At 39.0% G+C, this 20,244-nt stretch overlaps 1 protein-coding gene and 4 pseudogenes across 2 annotated transcripts; 3 read left to right on the plus strand and 2 right to left on the minus strand.

The window, feature by feature from the left end:
* Positions 1-685: 685 nt before the first annotated feature.
* On the minus strand, positions 686-12,494 carry LOC148715661 (kinesin-like protein KIF20A; annotated as a pseudogene).
* LOC148715662 (uncharacterized) lies at positions 9,218-11,809 on the minus strand (annotated as a pseudogene). Its single transcript, XR_015995907.1, has 6 exons — positions 11,772-11,809; positions 11,188-11,260; positions 10,653-10,772; positions 10,126-10,266; positions 9,490-9,861; positions 9,218-9,351 (listed from the first exon to the last, which is right to left on the minus strand). The product of XR_015995907.1 is annotated as an uncharacterized LOC148715662 (transcript).
* A 4-nt stretch (positions 12,495-12,498) lies between the features above and the next one.
* On the plus strand, positions 12,499-15,626 carry LOC148715663 (kinesin-like protein KIF20A). The gene is made up of 2 exons (XM_088746644.1): positions 12,499-13,864; positions 14,097-15,626. The coding sequence occupies exons 1-2, from the start codon at positions 13,388-13,390 to the stop codon at positions 14,514-14,516; spliced, it is 897 nt and encodes a 298-aa protein (XP_088602770.1). The 5' UTR covers positions 12,499-13,387; the 3' UTR covers positions 14,517-15,626.
* On the plus strand, positions 14,837-16,984 carry LOC148715664 (uncharacterized; annotated as a pseudogene).
* A 75-nt stretch (positions 16,985-17,059) lies between these two features.
* LOC148715665 (uncharacterized) lies at positions 17,060-19,155 on the plus strand (annotated as a pseudogene).
* Positions 19,156-20,244: the final 1,089 nt, after the last annotated feature.

Raw genomic sequence — 20,244 nt, forward strand, 5'->3', positions numbered from 1 at the left:
CTAACCCCATCTGATCTTAAAAAACATCCTCCTTTTTTACTTCACTAGTTTTTCACTTAATGTTTTTGTGCCTTTTTGGCAGCTTGACATCAGCAATTAGAGTAACCTCAAGGAGGAAAACAAATTGTTAAGAGACTAAGCCAAGAGGACTCGAGACAAGTCAGGGGAAGATTAGTGGTGGGTCTGGGACTTGTAATATTTGATAGTGTATTCTGATAGTGCAGGTGAGGTTAGTCCAGAGCAAAAGTCATCATTAAAGTGGACATTTGTTGACAGTCCAATGTTCTAAGTCCTGTTTTTATAAACTGATTATTCAGATTTGTCAAGAAGTTATTGGGGGTAAGACTCGACAGGCATAAGTTGGTTGTGATTGGTCAGTTTCGATCTGTTGGTAAAGTTAGGTTATTCTGTTTTATTGGTTTTTAATGTTCATGTTGTGAATAAGTCATTCGAATGGTGCCAGAAGTAGGAGACACCTGTTGATGGGAGTCTGTATGAAGTTAGTTAATAATTAGTAGACTTACACTTAAAAACTTATAATTAGTAACAATGTCATTGTTAGACTCCAACAAGACCTCCTGCATCGCTCTTGTTGTTCACAGCCTCATACCTTACCGCTAGCAAAGAAATGCTTGTGCCAAAGCCATAATGATAAAGGCCTGTTCAGAGGCTATGAATGACAAACCTGCTGGTAAGGGTTGGGTTCCATTATGACACTTTCCTCCTCTATATCTTCATAAACATCTGTGAGGGTATCATCACAAGGTGCTGGGGTGTGAAGAGCCCCTTTGATCCATGGAACGGAGGGCCTAACTGGTTTGGAGCGTGGTGTAGCTGCCAAGGCACAGGCCTTCTTTGCTGGGGGAGGTAAATCCACCGGTTTGGTGGTCACCTGACATTAAACATGGAGAGAATTAGACATCAATAACTGTATACTGAAAGATTTGGCTTTTAATTATTAACTTTCTACACTAAATTCTCCAATCAATGATATATGTCAGGTAACATCCAGCACGTCAAGACGAGAAATATCTACATATTTTCTCACCTTTTTGGCGATAGCTGAAAACCTCATGACATGGAATGTTTCATCAAACATGGAAGCGCACATGTTAACATTGACAATCATAGCAGCCCTTCCCTTTCCACAGAAAAATCCCTGGAACAGTCTTGTCTGTTTACTTTCACGGAATGGGATGATAAGGGTTTGATTCCTATAAAAATAAATTAAAAGTTTCGCTTGAGGTAAAAGATGACAGTTTTTTTTTAATGAAAACATAAAGTACAGTATGATTGACATTTATTCTAAAGCTGAAAACTACTATGAACATGGATTTGCAGTCTGCTGGACAACTTATACTTACGGGTTTTTCTGATTGTAACGTAAAAATTCCAGGCATTTTCCCAAAATCATCAAGGAGGTGTTGATGTTACCAGCTTCTTTGAGTCTGTCTCCCTTGCTCAGGGTTTTTGAGTAGCGCTCAGATTCTGCTAAGTCCCCAAATGAAAGTCTGCAGAAAAAAAATTATGTTAATTGTAACTGCTTTAAGTGGAGCGTTATCCAATTCTGTCATGGTTTAGCCAAACTCCTTCTTCATCAATTCGAGTCGAGATTCTTTTTCTTTGCACTCGCCTTTGATAGCTTCCACTTCAGCTTTGGCATAACTAATCTCTTGAGTAGCTGCCTCAAGTTTCTTCGTTAAAGCAGCCACCTCGGTGGCCTTTTCAGAAATAACGTTGTCTGTCTCGTTGGCCAGGGCGTTTCTCTTTGCTTGTGAATCCTCAATAACTTGATTTAGTGACGATATCTCCTTCTACAGCTCTTTACAGCGTTGTTCTGCTTTCTGAAGCTCGTCTTTTACTCTTATTAGTTCGTCATCGTTGTCAAATGCTTGAACTACATAACTCCTCTCACGGGATAATTCTTCTTTTGTCTGCTCGCTTGTCCTAACCAATATTCTTTCACTATTGTGTTTTTTTGTGTCCAACTGATGCTCTGTGTCATTAAGTTTGGCCAAGGCAGCGTTCAGGGCACCTTGCGTCCGCAAAAGGTCAGCGGACTTTTCTGTCTTCATAGGCGCTGCCTTCCCTTTCTCCAACTCATTTGTGAGATGTTGCAGGGTTGCGTCCGGTATGCGGTGAGAACAAAACACAGGGGAGTTAGTCTGGCCATCTCGAGCGATTCAAGTCATGCACGTAGCGCGCCTGAGAAAACGGAAAGTGTAGGATATTTCAGCTTCGATAGACTTTATGAAGTTCAGCGTCAATTATCATCAACTTTACGTGTTGTCAGCCATTTTGAATACTAACGCGCGGTCGACTTTTGAGAAAACTAGTACCAAAATATACGTACACAAAAATTATTAAACGAAGATAGAAAGTCATGGACTTTGACTTAGTACCAAGGAGAGTCATTAAACTACTACAGAACCAAATGCTTTCTATCTTTTACCGCAATTTGTACAAGTGGTAGGCTATCAAAGAACGTTGAGTTAAGAAGTCGTCAATTAAATAGTTAACGAGCTTGAAATAAGAAATGTTTGGTCGTGTTTCGTATTATCCCTGTAGTTGTCACATTGTCACTGTCTCATTGTTACAGGGGGTGAGGTGTAATGTGAAAAACTTCGAGTTAAATAAAAAAACTGAACTGTTCGTGCAGTTGGTAATGTCGAGATTCTATCGCCTCGAACGCACCTGTTTTTTTAATGCAAGCTTCCTGTTCATCAAGTGCTGCTTTCAGTTTACTTATCTCGGCCTCTTTCTCAGAGAATGCTTCGCCAGCCTCTTTAAGCATCTGTTTAAGTTCTGCGGCTTCCTCGTTAGCGTGATTCAAATGAGTCTGCACTTCCAAAACTGCCTCTGAGGTCGCTGCCTCTTCTTCTTTGTTTTCTTTCAGTTGTTTGATTTCGTGGTGCAGCTTAGCAGTCTGTGCTTCAGTCCACCTAAGAGTCGTTGTTGCTCCTGGAAAACAAATAGCAGATTTCTTGATTACAGATCAAAATATTGAAAAAGAACTACCACTTAAATCAATTACAAATATTTTGCCATAACGATGCTGACCCAATAGGCCATCGAGAAATTTGTGGAGATGAGATGGAAAAGTCATCAGTGATGCATTGAACGTCTGATCTAGAGGTCTGGACGCGAGCCTGTGTTGCGGTCTTAGGATGGACACAGCACCTCTCTCCACTCGGGAGCTGCGAACTTTCAAGAGAGCTTGACGAAATGTGAGGGGAGGGGTGAGGGGTAACCTACGATGAACTAGCGTCCCATCCAGGCAGAGAGTAATTAATTATTATTTTTTCACTATCAGCCAAACGAGACTGAGAACAAAAATAAATTTTAAGAACATACTAAGAACTACCCAGACTAAGTGTCAGTTAAATAAACCGGTCCTTATTTGCCCATTTTTTCTTAGACGTTCTCATTAAAAGAGAGTGTATTCATTTCATAAATGTGAGAGTTCGGTTTAAAAAAATATTACGAATAAAGGCTGATAGTTTCAAAAGAAACTGTTTGGGGCTGCGTCGGTGGGAGTAACGAAATAATTTGGATATATCAACAAAGTTGAAATGGTAAATTGGCCACCATAACCATTACAAAAGCTGACGTTTCGAGCGTTAGCCCTTCGTCGGAGCTAATGGAGGAATTGTGGGTTGCGTGTGCTTTTAAAGGCAGAAAATGGAGCTACGTTATTGGTGGGAACATGGCAACGAGAAAAACATGAATAAATTAGTGGAATGAAAAGCGTTCGTTGATCCCTGAGGGATTTAGACTTCCGCCTCCGCTCATTTCATTTAAACGCGACAAAAACATAGGCAATTTTTTGGTCAGAAGTTCTTTTCAGACTAATGACCAACCAGGCACTTTTAAATGCGCTCGTGCACGATGCAAAACGTGTCCTTTCATTCACAACACTGATCAAATATCGGGACCTAAACGATCCATTAAGATCACCGATGACTTCACGTGCACCTCCGCCAATGTAATCTATTGCATAACTTCCACTTATTGCAAAAAGATATACATCGGCGAATCAGGCAGAAGACTAGGTGACCGATTCCGAGAACACCTTCGAGACGTGGAAAAGAATGACAAGGACACATCGAAACCAGTCGCTAGACATTTTAATTTACCTAATCATTCTGAGCAACATATGGCAATCTGCAGTCTTTCCTTGCACTTAGGTGGCACGGAAAGCCGTAAAAATCTTGAACAAAAGCTCATCTTTCAAACCGGAAGTCTAAATCCCACAGGGATCAACGAACTCTTTTCATTCCACTTATTTACTCATGTTTTTCTCGTTGCCATGTTCCCACCAATAACGTAGCTCCATTTTCTGCCCTTAAAAGCACATACAACCCGCAATTCCTCTATTCGCTCCGACGAAGGGCTAACGCTCGAAATGTCAGCTTTTGTAATGGTTACGGTGGCCAATTTACCATTTTAACTTTGTTGATACATTCAAAAAAATATTTCCCGGCTTGTAAACCCCGAAAGGCTTAGCTCACAACCCACCACTACCGGTAATTACTGTAACTCACTTCTTTGTTGACTGGAGACGAGAGTAACGCACTCTTGAAATTATTCTCATCTGTTCCTCATCATCTGTAAGACTAATAATATCTGTGAAGAATCTTGGTTTGAGGTTCATTCTCTCATAACTCTTTCCCGCTATACTGTTGAACAGCACATCGAGACTTCGAGGTAGAATCCCACCATCTTTGGGGGTTCCCTGAATTGTGTAAGTCTAAAAACACACCGTGAACAAAGATGTTTTAAAGTTAATGAACAACTGAGCTAAAATAAAAAAAATCACCGTGTAAATGACATCGGAACAACACCAAACCAAGGAAAAAGTAATAATTTTTTTCTTACAGCTCATCATCATGAATCCAATAGCATTCGAGAGAAGATAAAGAAGTTACAGCTCACTGAACGCGCAGTTACAAATGTACAAACAAAACAGAAAGCTTGCTTACCTTTCCCGAGTTTGCCGCCCCGTAGGTGAAAACCAAACAATTTTGTCCGTTTATAAAGTCCGTCACAATAGGAAGAGTTGTTTCAATATCGAAGAACTCTTTCCGTGTTGTATCCTCACTAAACACATTTGTGAACGAAAATCGATGCGAAATCTCACCGTCAGCGCGAGTGCTATTTTAGAATGCGAACGATTCCTTCGGCGCGTTCATCAAAAACCAAGGTACGGCTTTCTCTCTCTACACAGTGTTGATCTTCGTTTGCCTCGAGTTCTTCGCTACTAAATGGCCGTGCTCGTAAACAAACCTTCATGCATTATCTCCCAGAAGTTTCGGAAGAGGTCTTTTCTTTTGTGAGAACATAAAATTCGTCGAAGAGATTCTTGCGAACGTCGGCATCATTGGGGACCTTTAGCCGTGACGACGAGAACGTGACCGACCGGAAGTTGGGAAAACGAACTTCGATGCTACCATGCATGCCCTATCGAGCACGAGTCGTCGTCCACAGGTCAGCACTACGGAGCTTAAGCAACCACGACGAAAGGGACGACGACGACGTCAAGTAATCGCGGAGGGTCTGGAACGAGGACGTCGTTTTTAGCGGGAAAATGAAACTTAAGCAGTGAAGTTGCTCAAGGACGACGACGTCTGAAATTATTGTTTATTCTCGCTTCGTCAGTTTACGAAATGACATCGTTCAGAGACCTCCAAAACCTTCTTCTCGGTCATGGATCAAAATTTTCACCTTTATCGAAAGTTCGAGAGTACGTTATTCAATTCTTGAACATCAAAAGTCCAAGGAATTATTAAGCGTTAGGTTTATTTACAATAATTTACGCATGATAAAAGTTAAAAATATAAATTTTACGGAAGTTATTCGAGATTAAAATTCAGTTCTAAGTGTTGCTGGTATAAACAAACCTATTTTGCCCAAGGCTTGCCTGATTTTCAACGTGCTTTAGCCTGATATGTTCTACCTTTGATGCTCCTTCCTTTGGCGAGCAAACGACTCAAGTCTGTCAATTTTAATCAATACTAGCTAGCGATCGGCACAGATCAGTCGTCGCGCTTCAAACAAGAATACTATTTTTTCCCGTGTGATTTTGTCGGAATAATTTTTATCGCTGTAAATCTAGATCTTTATCAAACATTTCGAAAATAGATTCGCAAAACCTGAGAGGTATTCACGCACGCTCATGTTGACACACCGATCTAAAGAATTCTTTGCTGTTTAAAGCGTCTCGACGGAAGAACAGCAACACGCAAAATGTTTTAGTAGCAATAAACCGACAGTTCCATACACACAGCTTTTGACCGAAAGCAGTGGTGTATTGCACTGCCATTTAAACCTTTTCATTCAATAAAAATGATAAACAGCACTCTTTCATAAAATATACTCAAATAAATTTAAACCTAACGTGGTCGCTTTCACCGCTTGATTTGACATCTGTTCTGCGGAGGAAGGAAAATGAGTTAGTGGGTTTTCGAATTTTATTTGTTTAGAAAACTGAACAGGGAGGTTTAAATCAACCGAAGAAGCGAATACAAACTCCAACCGGCCATAGACTGTCAAAAAAACGACAATAAAGCCGCAGCTTTTGATGAGAAAAACTGCTTTGAAGTTCGGAAGTTCACGACGACTTGAAACTGGTCCATCTCAAGTCGTCGACGATAAGACGACGACGGAATTCTTGGTTCGCGCTTGCGCAGTGACGTTCTCGCTACTTCCGGTCGTCGTCCTCCGTTCGTCGTCGTGGTTGCTTAAGCTCCCTATTAGATTCCATCCACCAAAACCACCTCGGTCGAGAGGGACTGAGATGGATAGACACCTCATGACCTATTATACTAAACGATAGTTAGGAAGCTAGGAAAACATGCCGATTCATCCCGATGACTTGAGTGGAATATTTGTTTGGTAAATTGCGTCAAAACTTTACACCCGAAAAATGGTAAGTACTAATTTATTGTTTGATGGTAGTATTACAAAACGTTTCGTGCAATTTTAGGCAGATACTTCCGATATTTAAAAGGTGCCAAGGTATTTGGTAGTTTTGGTGGATGTCGGACGTGGACATCCACCAAAACAGTGATCAAAATTAACAAGAGTACGTTTTGAATTTTATCTATGGCCAATGTTAGACCTTAAAGGAAGAAAAAGAATTATATTCCCCAAAACATTAGCAGTTTACGTTCTGGCTAATTATTTCTTATAATGCACAGTTGCTGACCAAACGTTCATAATGAAATCATAAGACATGAAATTAGATTAAAGTGGTTTTGGTGGATGTTTCTCTCTCCATCCACCAAGACCACCATTATGACAATTTCTGTTACTTCCATTAGAGAGGATTGGTTTGACCTGCTACTAGAGTAAATAACCACAATTTATTTCTTTGTACATAGATATTTTTGCAAAGTTCTTAAGTTAGCAGCTTTTATTATTGAAACCATAATCATCACATGGTGTTCAATGTAGAATACAAAAGGTTATGGTGTGGCAATCATGTACTCTTGAAATATGATAAGAGAGAGTTTTTAACTGATTTAACAGATGTTTGCAACAAAATTCCATATCCAAAAGTTTCTTCCTCTACTTCCTCTAAAATCATTAACTTTAAATACTACAAATCAGCACATCAGTAATTGTTATCAGGGGTCTGAATATCTTACAAATTTTTCACATTGATTTCAAGTAACCTATTTCACTTGGATGATTAATTACACACTCAAGATGTAGACTAGTAATGGTTTAATATTTGTAGTGCGCAAATCCATTTACATATGATCAAATGCGCATAACAATTATAGAATATAATAATTACATCAGATAATAAATTGCAGTAAGACCCTTATAAAATTTACAAAACTATTAAAAACCTTATCTAAATTCTCAAAAAAGAATGAAAAAAATTGTAAAAAATTGTAAAAAACTATTAAACCATGCACAATTTAATCCTAATGAAAGGCTAAATTAAAAAGATGAGTATTTTGTAAAATTTTAAATTTACTAAAATCAGTCTCGTCACGCTCTTTATAAGGAAGACTGTTCCAAAGTTTAGGTGCTACACACATGTAAGCACGATCACCTAATGTTTTCTTTGTTATGGCATTTGGTGCTTGCAGCATGAGACCCTTATAACTAGATCTTAAGTTTTATGGTCCATTCTGCTGCAACTTAACAAGATCTTGTAAATAGATTGGACCATGTCCATTAATTGCTTTGAAAGTGATCATGATAAATTTGAACTGTATTCTAAACTGAACAGGTAACCAGACTGAGTGCAGTTCTCGAAGAACTGGTGTGATGTGACACATCTTTGGGATATTAAAAATAATCCTTGCTGCCGAATTTTGAAGGCGTTGGAGCTTAAATAATTCGCTAGCTGGTAAACCATATAAAATACTATTACAGTAATCTATCCGTCCGATTACTAAGGCATGTATCAATGTTTGTGATGCTTTCTCATCTAAGCATCATTAGCTTACATTTTACAAATTATTTCACCTTTTAATTTATGGATAGAGAGTGAAAGGCCTTTGCCACTTTGGTAAACACAATCATAATATGATGTCAATACAATCATAATATAATAATACAATCAAATACAATCATAATATGATGTATTACACTATGTATTTTGTGATAAATTATTTACCACAACATAGGACAGTTGTTGCGGAATATTTTTTGTTTGATTATTGTTTTTTTTTTTTTTTTACATACAACATCCAAAACAATGGAGAGGATAAATTTAAATGGAAAATTTTGTCAGTGGTTAAAATGAAAGAATATTGGAAGATCAAATTAACTTTATTACCCAAATTAACTTTGATTTCTTGCTTATGCCAGGCTCCTAATATTCAAAAGCATTATTATTTTTGTGTTCTTTTGTGTAACATAACTTGAAAAATAAACACAGAGAAAGGCAAATACAAAGGAATAAACTTGAAGGTAAAGCAAAGTTTAATTTGAGCCATAGCTGATTGAAATACTGAGCACTTAACCCATTTGGTAAAGTTCATGTATATGTCAGCCAGCTTGTAACAAGTCTTCCCCCTCTCCTCCAAAAGTCTCTATAAACAAATTTTACTATGAGGTCCTGCCATGATGATAAGTATATTGCAGCTCCTCAATTTCCCTCTCTCAAAACAAAGTAACTCTGAATTTAATAATGTGATGGACTTGATAAAACTCTACCGAGAACTGGCTGCTACTCGTAACATTAATTTCTTGATATTTAAACTAAACTGTTTTGAAGTTTTAATATTCTGTGATTTTTACATTTTTGGCATTGCCATTTCCTCTTTGAGTTGATTGCCCACTCTTGTTCTCCCCCCTCTTGAGTGAGACTTACTTCCTCATCCAACTCATCTATAACAACAACAACAACAAAAGAAAGCGGTATGGTAAAATCAATGATGTCCCGTCAAGGAGGGGCAAAGATCACAGATATACCATAATCAATACGCTAGAAATAAGAACCCCAATTCTTCATTTTGCAGTGATCACCTTCTCCTTTTTCATTTTCAGACCAGACTGGAACCTCCATAGGCGTGTTTACTTGTTCTGAGTGGGGACAAAAGAAAAAGGAATCAGCGTTGTAAACTTTTCTCCACTTATCTGTCTTTAAGTGGACATTTGCCGGGTCAATTCTTGAAATGCCGTTTTTAACCGTAGCTCGATACATGTGCGTGCGCAGGTCAGATGTCCTAAGGAAGTATCGTCGGTTTGTGTCTTGTGCTGATCATCTCGAAACAAGACCTCTTTCACAAAGATTTTCAAATGCCGTCTCTTTTCATATATTTCCTTTACTCCCCCCGCAACAAGCTCGTGGATCCTCTTGATGATCTTCTCATCTAGGGGTTGAGATATTCCAGCGACCTATAGAAATAAAAAACTCGAACTGTGAAAATGCTCGCTATTTCAAGTGGGAACGGCCTAGTAATACACACCTATACGTTATTTACTCCTTTGCCATTTTTTTTGTACTGTGAGAATGTTTGAAATTGTACTTTAACAACAACAAAGAAAGCGAAATCATGGCAAAAATGTACAGGCACTTTTATGTCACACTTTGACCGGCTTGCCCGCCGCGTACTTTTTTTCATTGACTGTTGCATTAATTCGTGTTGAACACTAAGTTACCTCGCCAACAAAGTGATTCTGATGGTCTGTAATGAGAATTAGTTCAATGTAAATCCTTCTTTCGTACTTAGCGATCCCTTGTAAAGCTTTTCGCAAATTTCTAGACGCAGTCTCCCATCTCTTTTTGCTGTCCTCTTGAATCTGAAAGACTAAAAATCATACATTTGAAGGAGAAAATGGATGGCTTGTAACAGTAAACTGAATGCCTCTGATGCAGTGCACAAATAAGCTTTTCCCGCTGCTTCAACTCAACTTTTCTGTCAGGTTTTAAAATTGATTCACGGCGTTTACGTAGATGAAAAGACAACCTGGTGCTGGCAGTGTGTTAGCTTTGTTTGACCACACTAACGTCCCAGACACAGAGAAAAAACATCAGGAAGCTCGAAGTGTCTTGATTAATCAAAAACGAAACCACCCAGTTTCGTTCCTTTCAATAAGCAGGTGATTATGTGGCATGAATTGTGGACAGTGATAACGCTTATCGGATTTATTAAACCGAATTCGTTCTGTCAATACATGAGTGGAACTATCTTGTGCGCTGCAAAAAATAAAATTTCTCGCATTTTTATTTGTACTTTGCAGTCAAACTTCCGCGTGTCTTGAACGAGAAATCTCTTCTTGAACACGAAATTTTTGTGACCAGCCTTCTGTAAAAGACAATTATAGCAGCGTAAGATGAGTGATAGTGCATTTCTCAAGCTGTTTATTTTTTGGAATATGAAGAAACAGAAGTGTCATTGCGTGATGCCTTGAAAGATAAGGAGCCGACATACGACAGCTTAATAGAAACAAAAAAGCGTAGAATTGCGTTTATTTTCTCTTTTGTAAGCAGCATACGTCAGTGAAAGGGTTTTATAATTGGTAAGTTCTAAACCATCTTCAATTTAGCCGAGATTGAAGTGTTATCACGTTTGTAAAAAAAGTATTCTGAGATCAATGTCATATGACCCAGTGATCTATGTGTATCTGACCTTTCGGGTTCACAAGCCATAGGTGACAGTAGTAACACCAATGTCGCGGATGAGAAATATATGTGTATGTACAGTGCAATATTTCATTTACTTCTTCTGCGTCTTTTCGTTTCCTTTTCTCTCCAGCTTTTCTATCTTTGCCGTGCTGACAATCGAACACTTTCCTTCCCAAAATTATGAAAGGCACACCATTAAAAGGAATTTTTTGTATCTTTAATGTCTCGTGGATCTTCCCAGAGTATTTTGTGACTTCTGTTCGAGTGATCTGTTGTTAAATTGTGATGGAAGATAGGATCAGTAGAGCAAGAACGAGAGTGATACAAGCTAGCACGACGTAACGCTTTCAAATATATATGGGCATACCAGTGTTTCCGAAACCTTTGTCAGCCTTAAAGCAAGAAAACTTCGTTGCCGATCCTGTTTTGAATTCCGCAATGAGTTTATACGCCTCATCAACAGAAGTTATGTATCCAAAATTATCCTCATCTCTACCATCAGGCAAATTGTTCACGCTTTAAAATTCCCGCCATATTGTTTCTGTTTGTTCTTCGGGTGTTCGGTTATGTCTCCGCGCGGATTTCCGAGAATCTTCGGTTATGATTTGCAAGTTGTTAAGTATTCCACCTCAGTCCCTCTCGACCGAGGTGGTTTTGGTGGATGGAATCTAATGCTGACCTCGTCCACATCTCGTTCAGGACGCCATATGCCGCCATTCGCCGTCTTGACGAGAACGTGAGTATGTTTTATTTGTTTTTTTATTTCTACTTACCTATCTAAGGGATTTCTTCAATCTAACGGGTCGGTTAGGGAATAAAAACATTGCCGAAAGTCATTTGATCGAACCGAGATGGAAAATAAATTTATTTCTTTTTAGTTGCAGATTGCGCTTTACAGTTTACAGCGGAGAAAGCAATGGCGGATGATGATAAAAGTGCTGCAGGGTATGTACGTAGCCTTATAAATGCTTTTCTGAATATAAATCGCAGATATTTCGTTATAGTTTTGTAATTTATACCAGCTGGCATTTTTAAGAAGATTTCTGGGCTTTGAAAAATATCCGAACCGCTCGGATCGACTGTGTATGTAAACTTAGCTTAGATCTGAATCACTTGACGTTGATTACAACACTGAAAAAAAGTTAAACTGTTTTAGTGGATAATTTTTGCATTTTCAAATTAGCAGTAAAGGAATCGTCCACGTAACCGATGTGCTAAAGTATTTATGTTTCCCGCCGTGGACGACGGTCCCGTCCCAGGCCTAAATCGGTCATATACGTCGTCGTCCACGTTCTCGTCGTCAGTGCTAAAGGTCCCTATTGTCATGGGTAGGATGGTCGATCTCACTATCATCAGGCTCTTCTTCGCCGTTCGAAAGACAACTACTTGGATGCTCAGACATTTCGTTCAATCAAACAATTATTTCCAACGAATAATATCGGTAGATCTCACAATATTTAAAACCTTTTCTTTTCAACGTTTTCCTTACTTTTTAAACTTTTGTGTAACTGACACTCCGTCACAGTATGAAATACGTACCTTTTTTAATCTCGACGATTCACTTGTACATAACACAAAAAAATACAGAATTGACAATGCGAACTTAAACCCAACGAAACTAAAATACAACGAAAGTAATACGAAAAACTACAGGTGAATACGAACGAAAGCGTAACTACTTACAAGATCTGTACGGCACTCCGGAATAACAACGACTGAATGAAAATTACAACTACGATGTTATATAGCAGATAAAGGCTAAAACAATAGACTAAACAAGGCTACACAATACTCAAAGGCGATTACATGAAACAACGCTGACAAAATTAATTTACATTTTGACAGCACGAAAAAATACAAACTAATAAATACAGAACTGAACTACCGAGACGAGAACTATTTACACTAATTACAATTAACAAAGACGAACGACAGAACTGACAAAAAAATAACTCTCGTGGCTACATTTTGTAATGGCTGTTCATTTCTCGTAAAAATTTATTGAGTTTGAGTAAGCGCGCGTTTGAACCCTCGTTTCTTACCGCGGGCCTCTGGCACACGCGCAGACGTTTTTCATCCCAGTTATGCGCCAGAAGAACGAACTTGCCCACGATTCAATATGATCAGCGGCATTCCCTGACGGACCAATCAGAAGAAAGTTAAATCAACGAGTGGCAAGTTTAAAACTGTTTCTTCTCGTGTTTTTAGGAAGGAATGGTTCGTCCAGATTTGTTTGGTAAATGTTGAGAGATCTACCGATTGTATTCGTTGAAAATATTTGTTTCATCGAACGAAATGGCTGAGCATCCACGTAGTTGTCTTTCGGACGGCGAAGAAGAGCCTGATGATAGTCAGATCGACCATCCTATCCGTGACGATGATGCCGACGGTCGCAAGTATGTCTTCGATGAATTTGACGTTGTCGCAAAAGAAAAGACCTCTTCCGGAACTTTTGGGAGAGAATGCATGAAGGTTTATTTACGAGCACGGCCATTTAGTAGCGAAGAACTCGAGGCAAACGAAGATCAACAATGCGTAGAGAGAGAAAGCCGTACCGCGGTTTTGATGAACGCGCCAAAGGAATCGTTCGTATGCAAAAACAGCACTCGCACTGGCGGTGAGATTTCGCACCGATTTTTGTTCACAAATGTGTTTAGTGAGGATACAAAGCAGAAAGAGTTCTTCGATGAAACAACTCTTCCTCTTGTGACGGACTTTATAAACGGACAAAATTGTTTGGTTTTCACCTACGGGGCGGCAAACTCGGGAAAGGTAAGCAAGCTTTCTGTTTTGTTTTTTACATTTGTAACTGCGCGTTCAGTGAGCTGTAACTTCTTTATCTTCTCTCGAATGCTATTGGATTCATGATGATAAGCTGTAAGAATAAAATTATTACTTTTTTCTTGGTTGGGTGTTGTTCCGATGTCATTTACCCGGTGATTATTATATTTTAGTTCAGTTGTTCATTAACTTTAAAACATCTTTGTTCACGGTGTGTTTTTAGACTTACACAATTCAGGGAACCCCCAAAGATGGTGGGATTCTACCTCGAAGTCTCGATGTGCTGTTCAACAGTATAGCGGGAAAGAGTTATGAGAGAATGAACCTCAAACCAAGATTCTTCACAGATATTATTAGGCTTACAGATGACGAGGAACAGAAGGAGAATAATTTCAAGAGTGCGTTACTCTCGTCTTCCACTGATAATAAGGAGAATGTCTCCAGGGTTGCAGATGACACCACAATCAATGTAGATACGCAAGGACCAGTTAAATTCTCTGTTTGGGTTTCTTTCGCCGAAATCTACAATGAAACAATCTTTGATCTGTTGGAGCCATGTCCTACAGGGAAATGTAAAAAAAGAACAACACTCAGACTAGGTGATGACTCAAACGGGAATCCCTATATCAAAGGTATGTGTTGATTAAAGATCAAAGTCAATCCTCTGAGATAGCCTTGTTGCTTTATTAATTGCTCAGAAATGATTAATAAATTAGTTTATTTTATTATTTTTACAAATTTGCATGGTATAAAATAGGTGACTGTCATGTTCCCTTTAGCTTGTTCGGGACTGTATGCCTCATTTTTGTTTTCCTTTGGCCTCTTCCTGGCAAACAATGTGGTTTATTTATTACATTTGAAACATCTAGATTTTGAGGTGCAAGCTAGTAGTTGTTAACATACCTCGGTAGGTACGATGACTATATGAAGTTCATATATTTTGAACTGCGGTTATAGTTACGTATGAAGCACGATCCTCACAGTAGAGAGCGCTATTTATGCAATAGCGAAAATCAGACCTAAAAAGATCAGGACTGTAAGGGATTTGAACCACTGACCTCTGCGATACTAGTGCAGTGCCCTACCAATTGAGCTAACAAGCCAACTGGGAGCAGGCCGTTAAGTTGATTCGAAATAAACGCGTGATGATAAATCCGATACGATGAATATATGAAGTTGATATATTTTGAACTGCGGTTATAGATACGTATGATGCACGATCCTCGCAGTAGAGAGCGCTATTTATGCAATAGCGAAAATCAGATCTGAAAAAAGTCAGGCCTGTACGGGATTGGAACCACTGACCTCTGCATACTAGTGGGGCGCTCTACCAATTGAGCTATATGGCGCGCCTTTCCAGTCGATATTCAAACAACCTTAATATACGATACATCCATTACATTTCTTTGTCATATTTTTTATTTCCTTTCTGTATATTTTTTATTTTACTTCTTTATTTTCCGTTTTCCTTCTATATACTTGAAAATCTCTTCGTATCAATTCACATATACGTGTTTAGCTCATCTATTTTCTATTTCTTCTCTTCATTTTGTATGCGTTCTATATTTTTTATATTTAATCCATGTTTTTTTTCGTTCCGAGTGGGATTTTTTATTTTCTTTCTAATTAGTATGTAAACGTCATCACATGACCGCAAGCACTATCTTTTTTCCATTCCGCTATTTTGGCTTTCGGCTACACGGAGGAAGAGCTATCGACTGCTTGTCGTGCTGCCGCGGATGCTTTGAGATTTCAAGTAATTTGAGACCTGGTTTTAAGAGAAATGTAATACCTCGGATGAATTCAACGGCAATCTCTGTGAGTCAGCCGAACAACGGAGATCGTAAGGTAAACAACGAGGAACTATAGTCGAACGAACGTGCCATTCAGTCCTCGACGTCGCCAAACTCTAACAGTTCTATCCAAGCTCGGCTTCCCACTCTCTTTCCGACAATTGGTTCGAACCGAGCTAGTGGGAAAAGCACTAGTAGAAGACCAGCAAGGTCAAAGCAGACCATTAAGGCGACCAAAGGCCGCTCATCCAAGATACTTCTTTACAAGAATCTAGTCCTTATTCCCAGTCCCCAGATGAACAAAGTACCTACACAGACAACCCGACTTCAGTTAGAAGAGAGAGAACTTGTCTGCCTCGAGTTTCCCTTTGACAAGAGCTGGGACGCACATTCCCTCAAAGCTGCTATATTGAATCGATTTCCAGAGCTTTTGCTAATTCAGTATGTCAAGGTGAGTAACTTTGTGTAGTGATAGAAGTAAGCTTAAGCATTGTTCTACGTTTAATGCATTAATGATAATATCATTGCTGTTCCGTTTATACATTTGGTGTGGCTGCACTATTTTTAAATACGCATTTATACTATTTTGCCAAACATCTAACCACATAAGAGGATACCTGCGGTGACGCGAGTAATGGACTTCGAATTTTTTTGCAGAATTTGTTGGGTTATTTTAGACTTGCTCTGGTACTGCCCCGCTCCCACCCCTTTCTCCTTACTTGTGACATAAACTTAACTTAACTACTCTTTCATTGAATTTACCCTTGACTTTTGCAAGAAGCGTGCAAGTAATGTGTGTTTTTCTTAACCTAGCCATGCTATGGAAAGCTAATAACTCCTAAGCTGGCTGAATGCATAACTCTGGATGCAGAAAGAGTGACCAGGAAGGCTGGTGAAGGAGCTGTTTATGTTAGATCACTGGTCCCTTTGGAGTCTGAAGACGATGGTGAAACCGAAGAGGAGCCAGAGAATTCAATATTAGATGACAGTCCAAGGTGAACTTTTTCTTCTGAACTTTTGCATTGAGCAAAATAAAAGCTGTATAGATTTCCTCTAGCTTTTTTGACTTACTGCAAGGGTAGCTTCCCAATGAAGACGGATAACCTTATATATGATAGACTGGCTTCCCAGCTCATACTAGTGGCCCTGACAATGGCTTTGTGTTGGAAATACTATCCAGTTTGTCTCCAAATAGATTTGTGTATTTTTTTATTTTAATGTTTGTTTATTTATTTATTTCTTGGCTCAGATCTTCATTCAATCGTTTAGGAGGACGAGACATGAATTGATGTGGTATTTTGCAACTCCATGTGACTTTGTATATTTGTACAAAGGTGAACCCTTCATAGTCTGTTACATCATTGCCACTTAGTTCACTTTGTTTTTTATGGTTTATGACAAGTTATTACTTCCTTTTAATGTTAGTGGAGCACAAAGAGGCTCTGTGTTGCTTTCATTTGGGAGAGTGATGGGAGGCCAGATGAAGCTGTGGTGCCCCACCCCTGCTAGGATGTTGCACAACCTTATTGTGTACCATTGCCAACTGAAGCAGAAACATCACATCAAATTACAGATTTAGATGATATAGAGACCGGCAGCGACTCTGATATTGTTTATGTATCTGAGCATGTACCTGTGTCTGTATCAGTACCTGTATCTCAACTGCCGCCAAAACGTATCATCCAAGTACACAGGCTAAATATTAAGAAGGATTTGATTGACATATTCCGACATCCATTAATTATGAGTCACGACATAGAGATAATTGTTATTGACTCTAGGGGAGTTGAAGAAGTGGGCACAGGTGTTGGGTTGCTTAGGTTTTCTCTCTTTCGGAAAGAAACATATGATTCCTTTTTTGTTGGAGAAAATGAGCGGGTACCATTTGTAAGACATGACTATCAAAGGGATGAATGGGTTGCTGTTGGCAGAATTTTGGTGAAAGGATATTTAACATGTCAATACCTACCAGTCCTTCTGTCTCAAACGTTCCTTGCTTGTCTTTCTTGGGGGGAATCTTCAGTAAATAGTGCTATGGTGACTCAATCCTTTAGAAATTACATTTCAGTAGATGAAAAATGTTTGATTGACGAGTGCCTCGCTGGTGACATGAAGTGGGATGATGAAGATGAAATGTCCCAGCTTCTGGAAGTTTTTAGTAACTATGACTGTCGAATTATGGTAAATTCCGAGAATGTTAGTCAAGTTATTGAAGAAATAGCCCATAAGGAGCTGCTGCAGAAGCCACATCATATTACAGACTGCTAGAAGGATATAATCTCTACACTTCTTCCTAGTTTTCCTGATTTTACAGCAATTTCCAAAAGGTATGAATTGTTAATACCATCCACAAGCAAAATCCTGAGTTGCCTTGTGGCAAACCCTGAGAGTGATGGGGAAAGGAATAGCCTTAAGTTTCTCAAACGGTATATTAAGGGCCTTGACACGCCTCAGAAATTATCGAAGTTTGTAATGTTCATCAGTGGGTCTGAGTTAATGCTTTTTGATGCAATCCAAGTAAATTTTACCAACTTATCTAGTTTGGGTCGCCGACCAATTGCCCACACTTGTAATACTGTATTGGAGCTATCCTCGACTTATCAGTCATTTCCTGAACTTAGAGAGGAGTTCGGTGCAATACTTGCATCAGATTATTGGGAAATGGATATTGTGTAATATGCCTTGTGACTTAAAGAAGACCATTGTGATGACAAATGCAAGCTGATTAAAACAGACTGATAATATAATTTTTGTAGTGAAATTGTGTTATCTGCCTTGGATAGGTATTTACGGTTTTAAAACATTTAACAACTGTGCACAAAATATTTTCTGGTAAATCATACTGGGAAATCATTAGCTAATGGCTGATTGTAGTATCAAGCTTGTTATCTGTTCAAGCTGACATTTTCAAGTGAGCGCAGCTGTTTAGAACTGTTTTGTTTAGATGCTTATGTATTTTTTTCCTTACTGTTGTAAAGGGTAAATTGCATTAGTTTTGTTGACTATTCTGATGGATACAATTTAAAGGCAAATAATTAACAATTATTCCACTCGCGTTTGTTGGATATGAGATGATAGATAGCCGACGAGGCGCGTAGCGCCGAGTTGGCTATAGTCATCTCATATCCAACAAACGCGAGTGGAATAATTGTTTTATTAAAAACGCGACATTAAGTTATTAAATTTTATTACATTTTTAGCTCCCTTTCAATTTTAAGCTTATGCGTACGCTTACCATATCGTAGTTTATGGTATATTGGCTCATATACCATAATGGCTAAGCCAATGAAAAGTCTTGAATTGCATTATCCAATGATCCAGCTTTTAATAATAAACTTTGCACTGTTTGCGTTTTCAATCTGTCATAGTGGTACCTGTTTGATAGACGTTAATTGATCTTAATTCTAGGCCCTATTTTCACTCTCTAACAACGGATTTTAGGTTGGTTGAATGCTGGGAACACCTATTTTAAAGATTGTTACCACCAAAACGGCCATATCTCAGCAAAGTTTCTTATATGTTGAACTGATTCCTAAGGATGTCCATGCATCTCAAATATTGAGTTCTACCATGTTCACTCTCCTCATTCAAAGGGTGATAGGAGACTTCCAAGATATGCAGTTGTTGTGGTGTCAGCCGAACATCAACAGCTGGTATTGAGACCTGGTAATCGTTGTCGCCTAACGGGATAGGTCCATCTGGATCAAACCCATACAATGGAATTTCATTTGGATGTAGAATACTCCCTACTCCAGAGTAGCCAGAGTGCATGTTTTCCAGAATCCCAGAGGCAAAAATTTGTAGGGGAGATAATTGATGTTCACTGGAGACAGGGTGATTGTTCCATTGACTAATGAAGTGTTGCAATGCCCTATTTATCCTTGTCATGTAGACAAAGTGCAATGAAAATAAATGTAGACAGGGATCAAGAAGACCCATGTCTTCCATTCCACTAAAGATATTGGCAAAGTGACAAAGGACACCAGTGTAAACATCCTTGTGAGCGCGCTCAACATGGCAGTTGTGGACAGAGCTTCCCGTTATGATTATTCCTCTGTTTAGTCCTCTATTTTCCAACATGTACTTTGCCACTCCCACATGTTCCAGTCCACGATCGCTTCTTACTCTCGAAGGTAAGCCAAACTCTTTTTCTCCCTCGATGAAGAGCTCCAACACTGTATCTGCTCGGCTGTTATCAGTTAGGGTGGCATATACAATAACCCTTGAATACCCATCAACACAGCAGTGCACAACAAACCTGTACCTGGTGAGCTTGTGGTTTCAGTCTATGTGTCACAAAGCGTTTGGCGTTGGTACAGAGTACTTCCAAGGGTAAACTGTAGTACTCCGGCGAAGTGCTGTCCCAAGCGGGTCTTGTCTACGAAGACAGCAACGAACCCTCTATCGCTGGATTTGAAATCCCCTTGCTCGGAGATCTCCAAGCAATCTTCGTTGTCCAATGTTTGGAGTGATGCTTCTAATTCCTTTGACAGAGTCTTCAAGCTGAGAATCTGAAAAGAAGTGCTAGTTAACGTTTAATTACAAAGTTTTAAGTATCGTACATCATTGTGTGAGATG

This window comes from Stylophora pistillata, unplaced genomic scaffold, assembly GCF_964205215.1.
Source record: "Stylophora pistillata unplaced genomic scaffold, jaStyPist1.2 SCAFFOLD_3449, whole genome shotgun sequence".
Taxonomy (NCBI): domain Eukaryota; kingdom Metazoa; phylum Cnidaria; class Anthozoa; order Scleractinia; family Pocilloporidae; genus Stylophora; species Stylophora pistillata.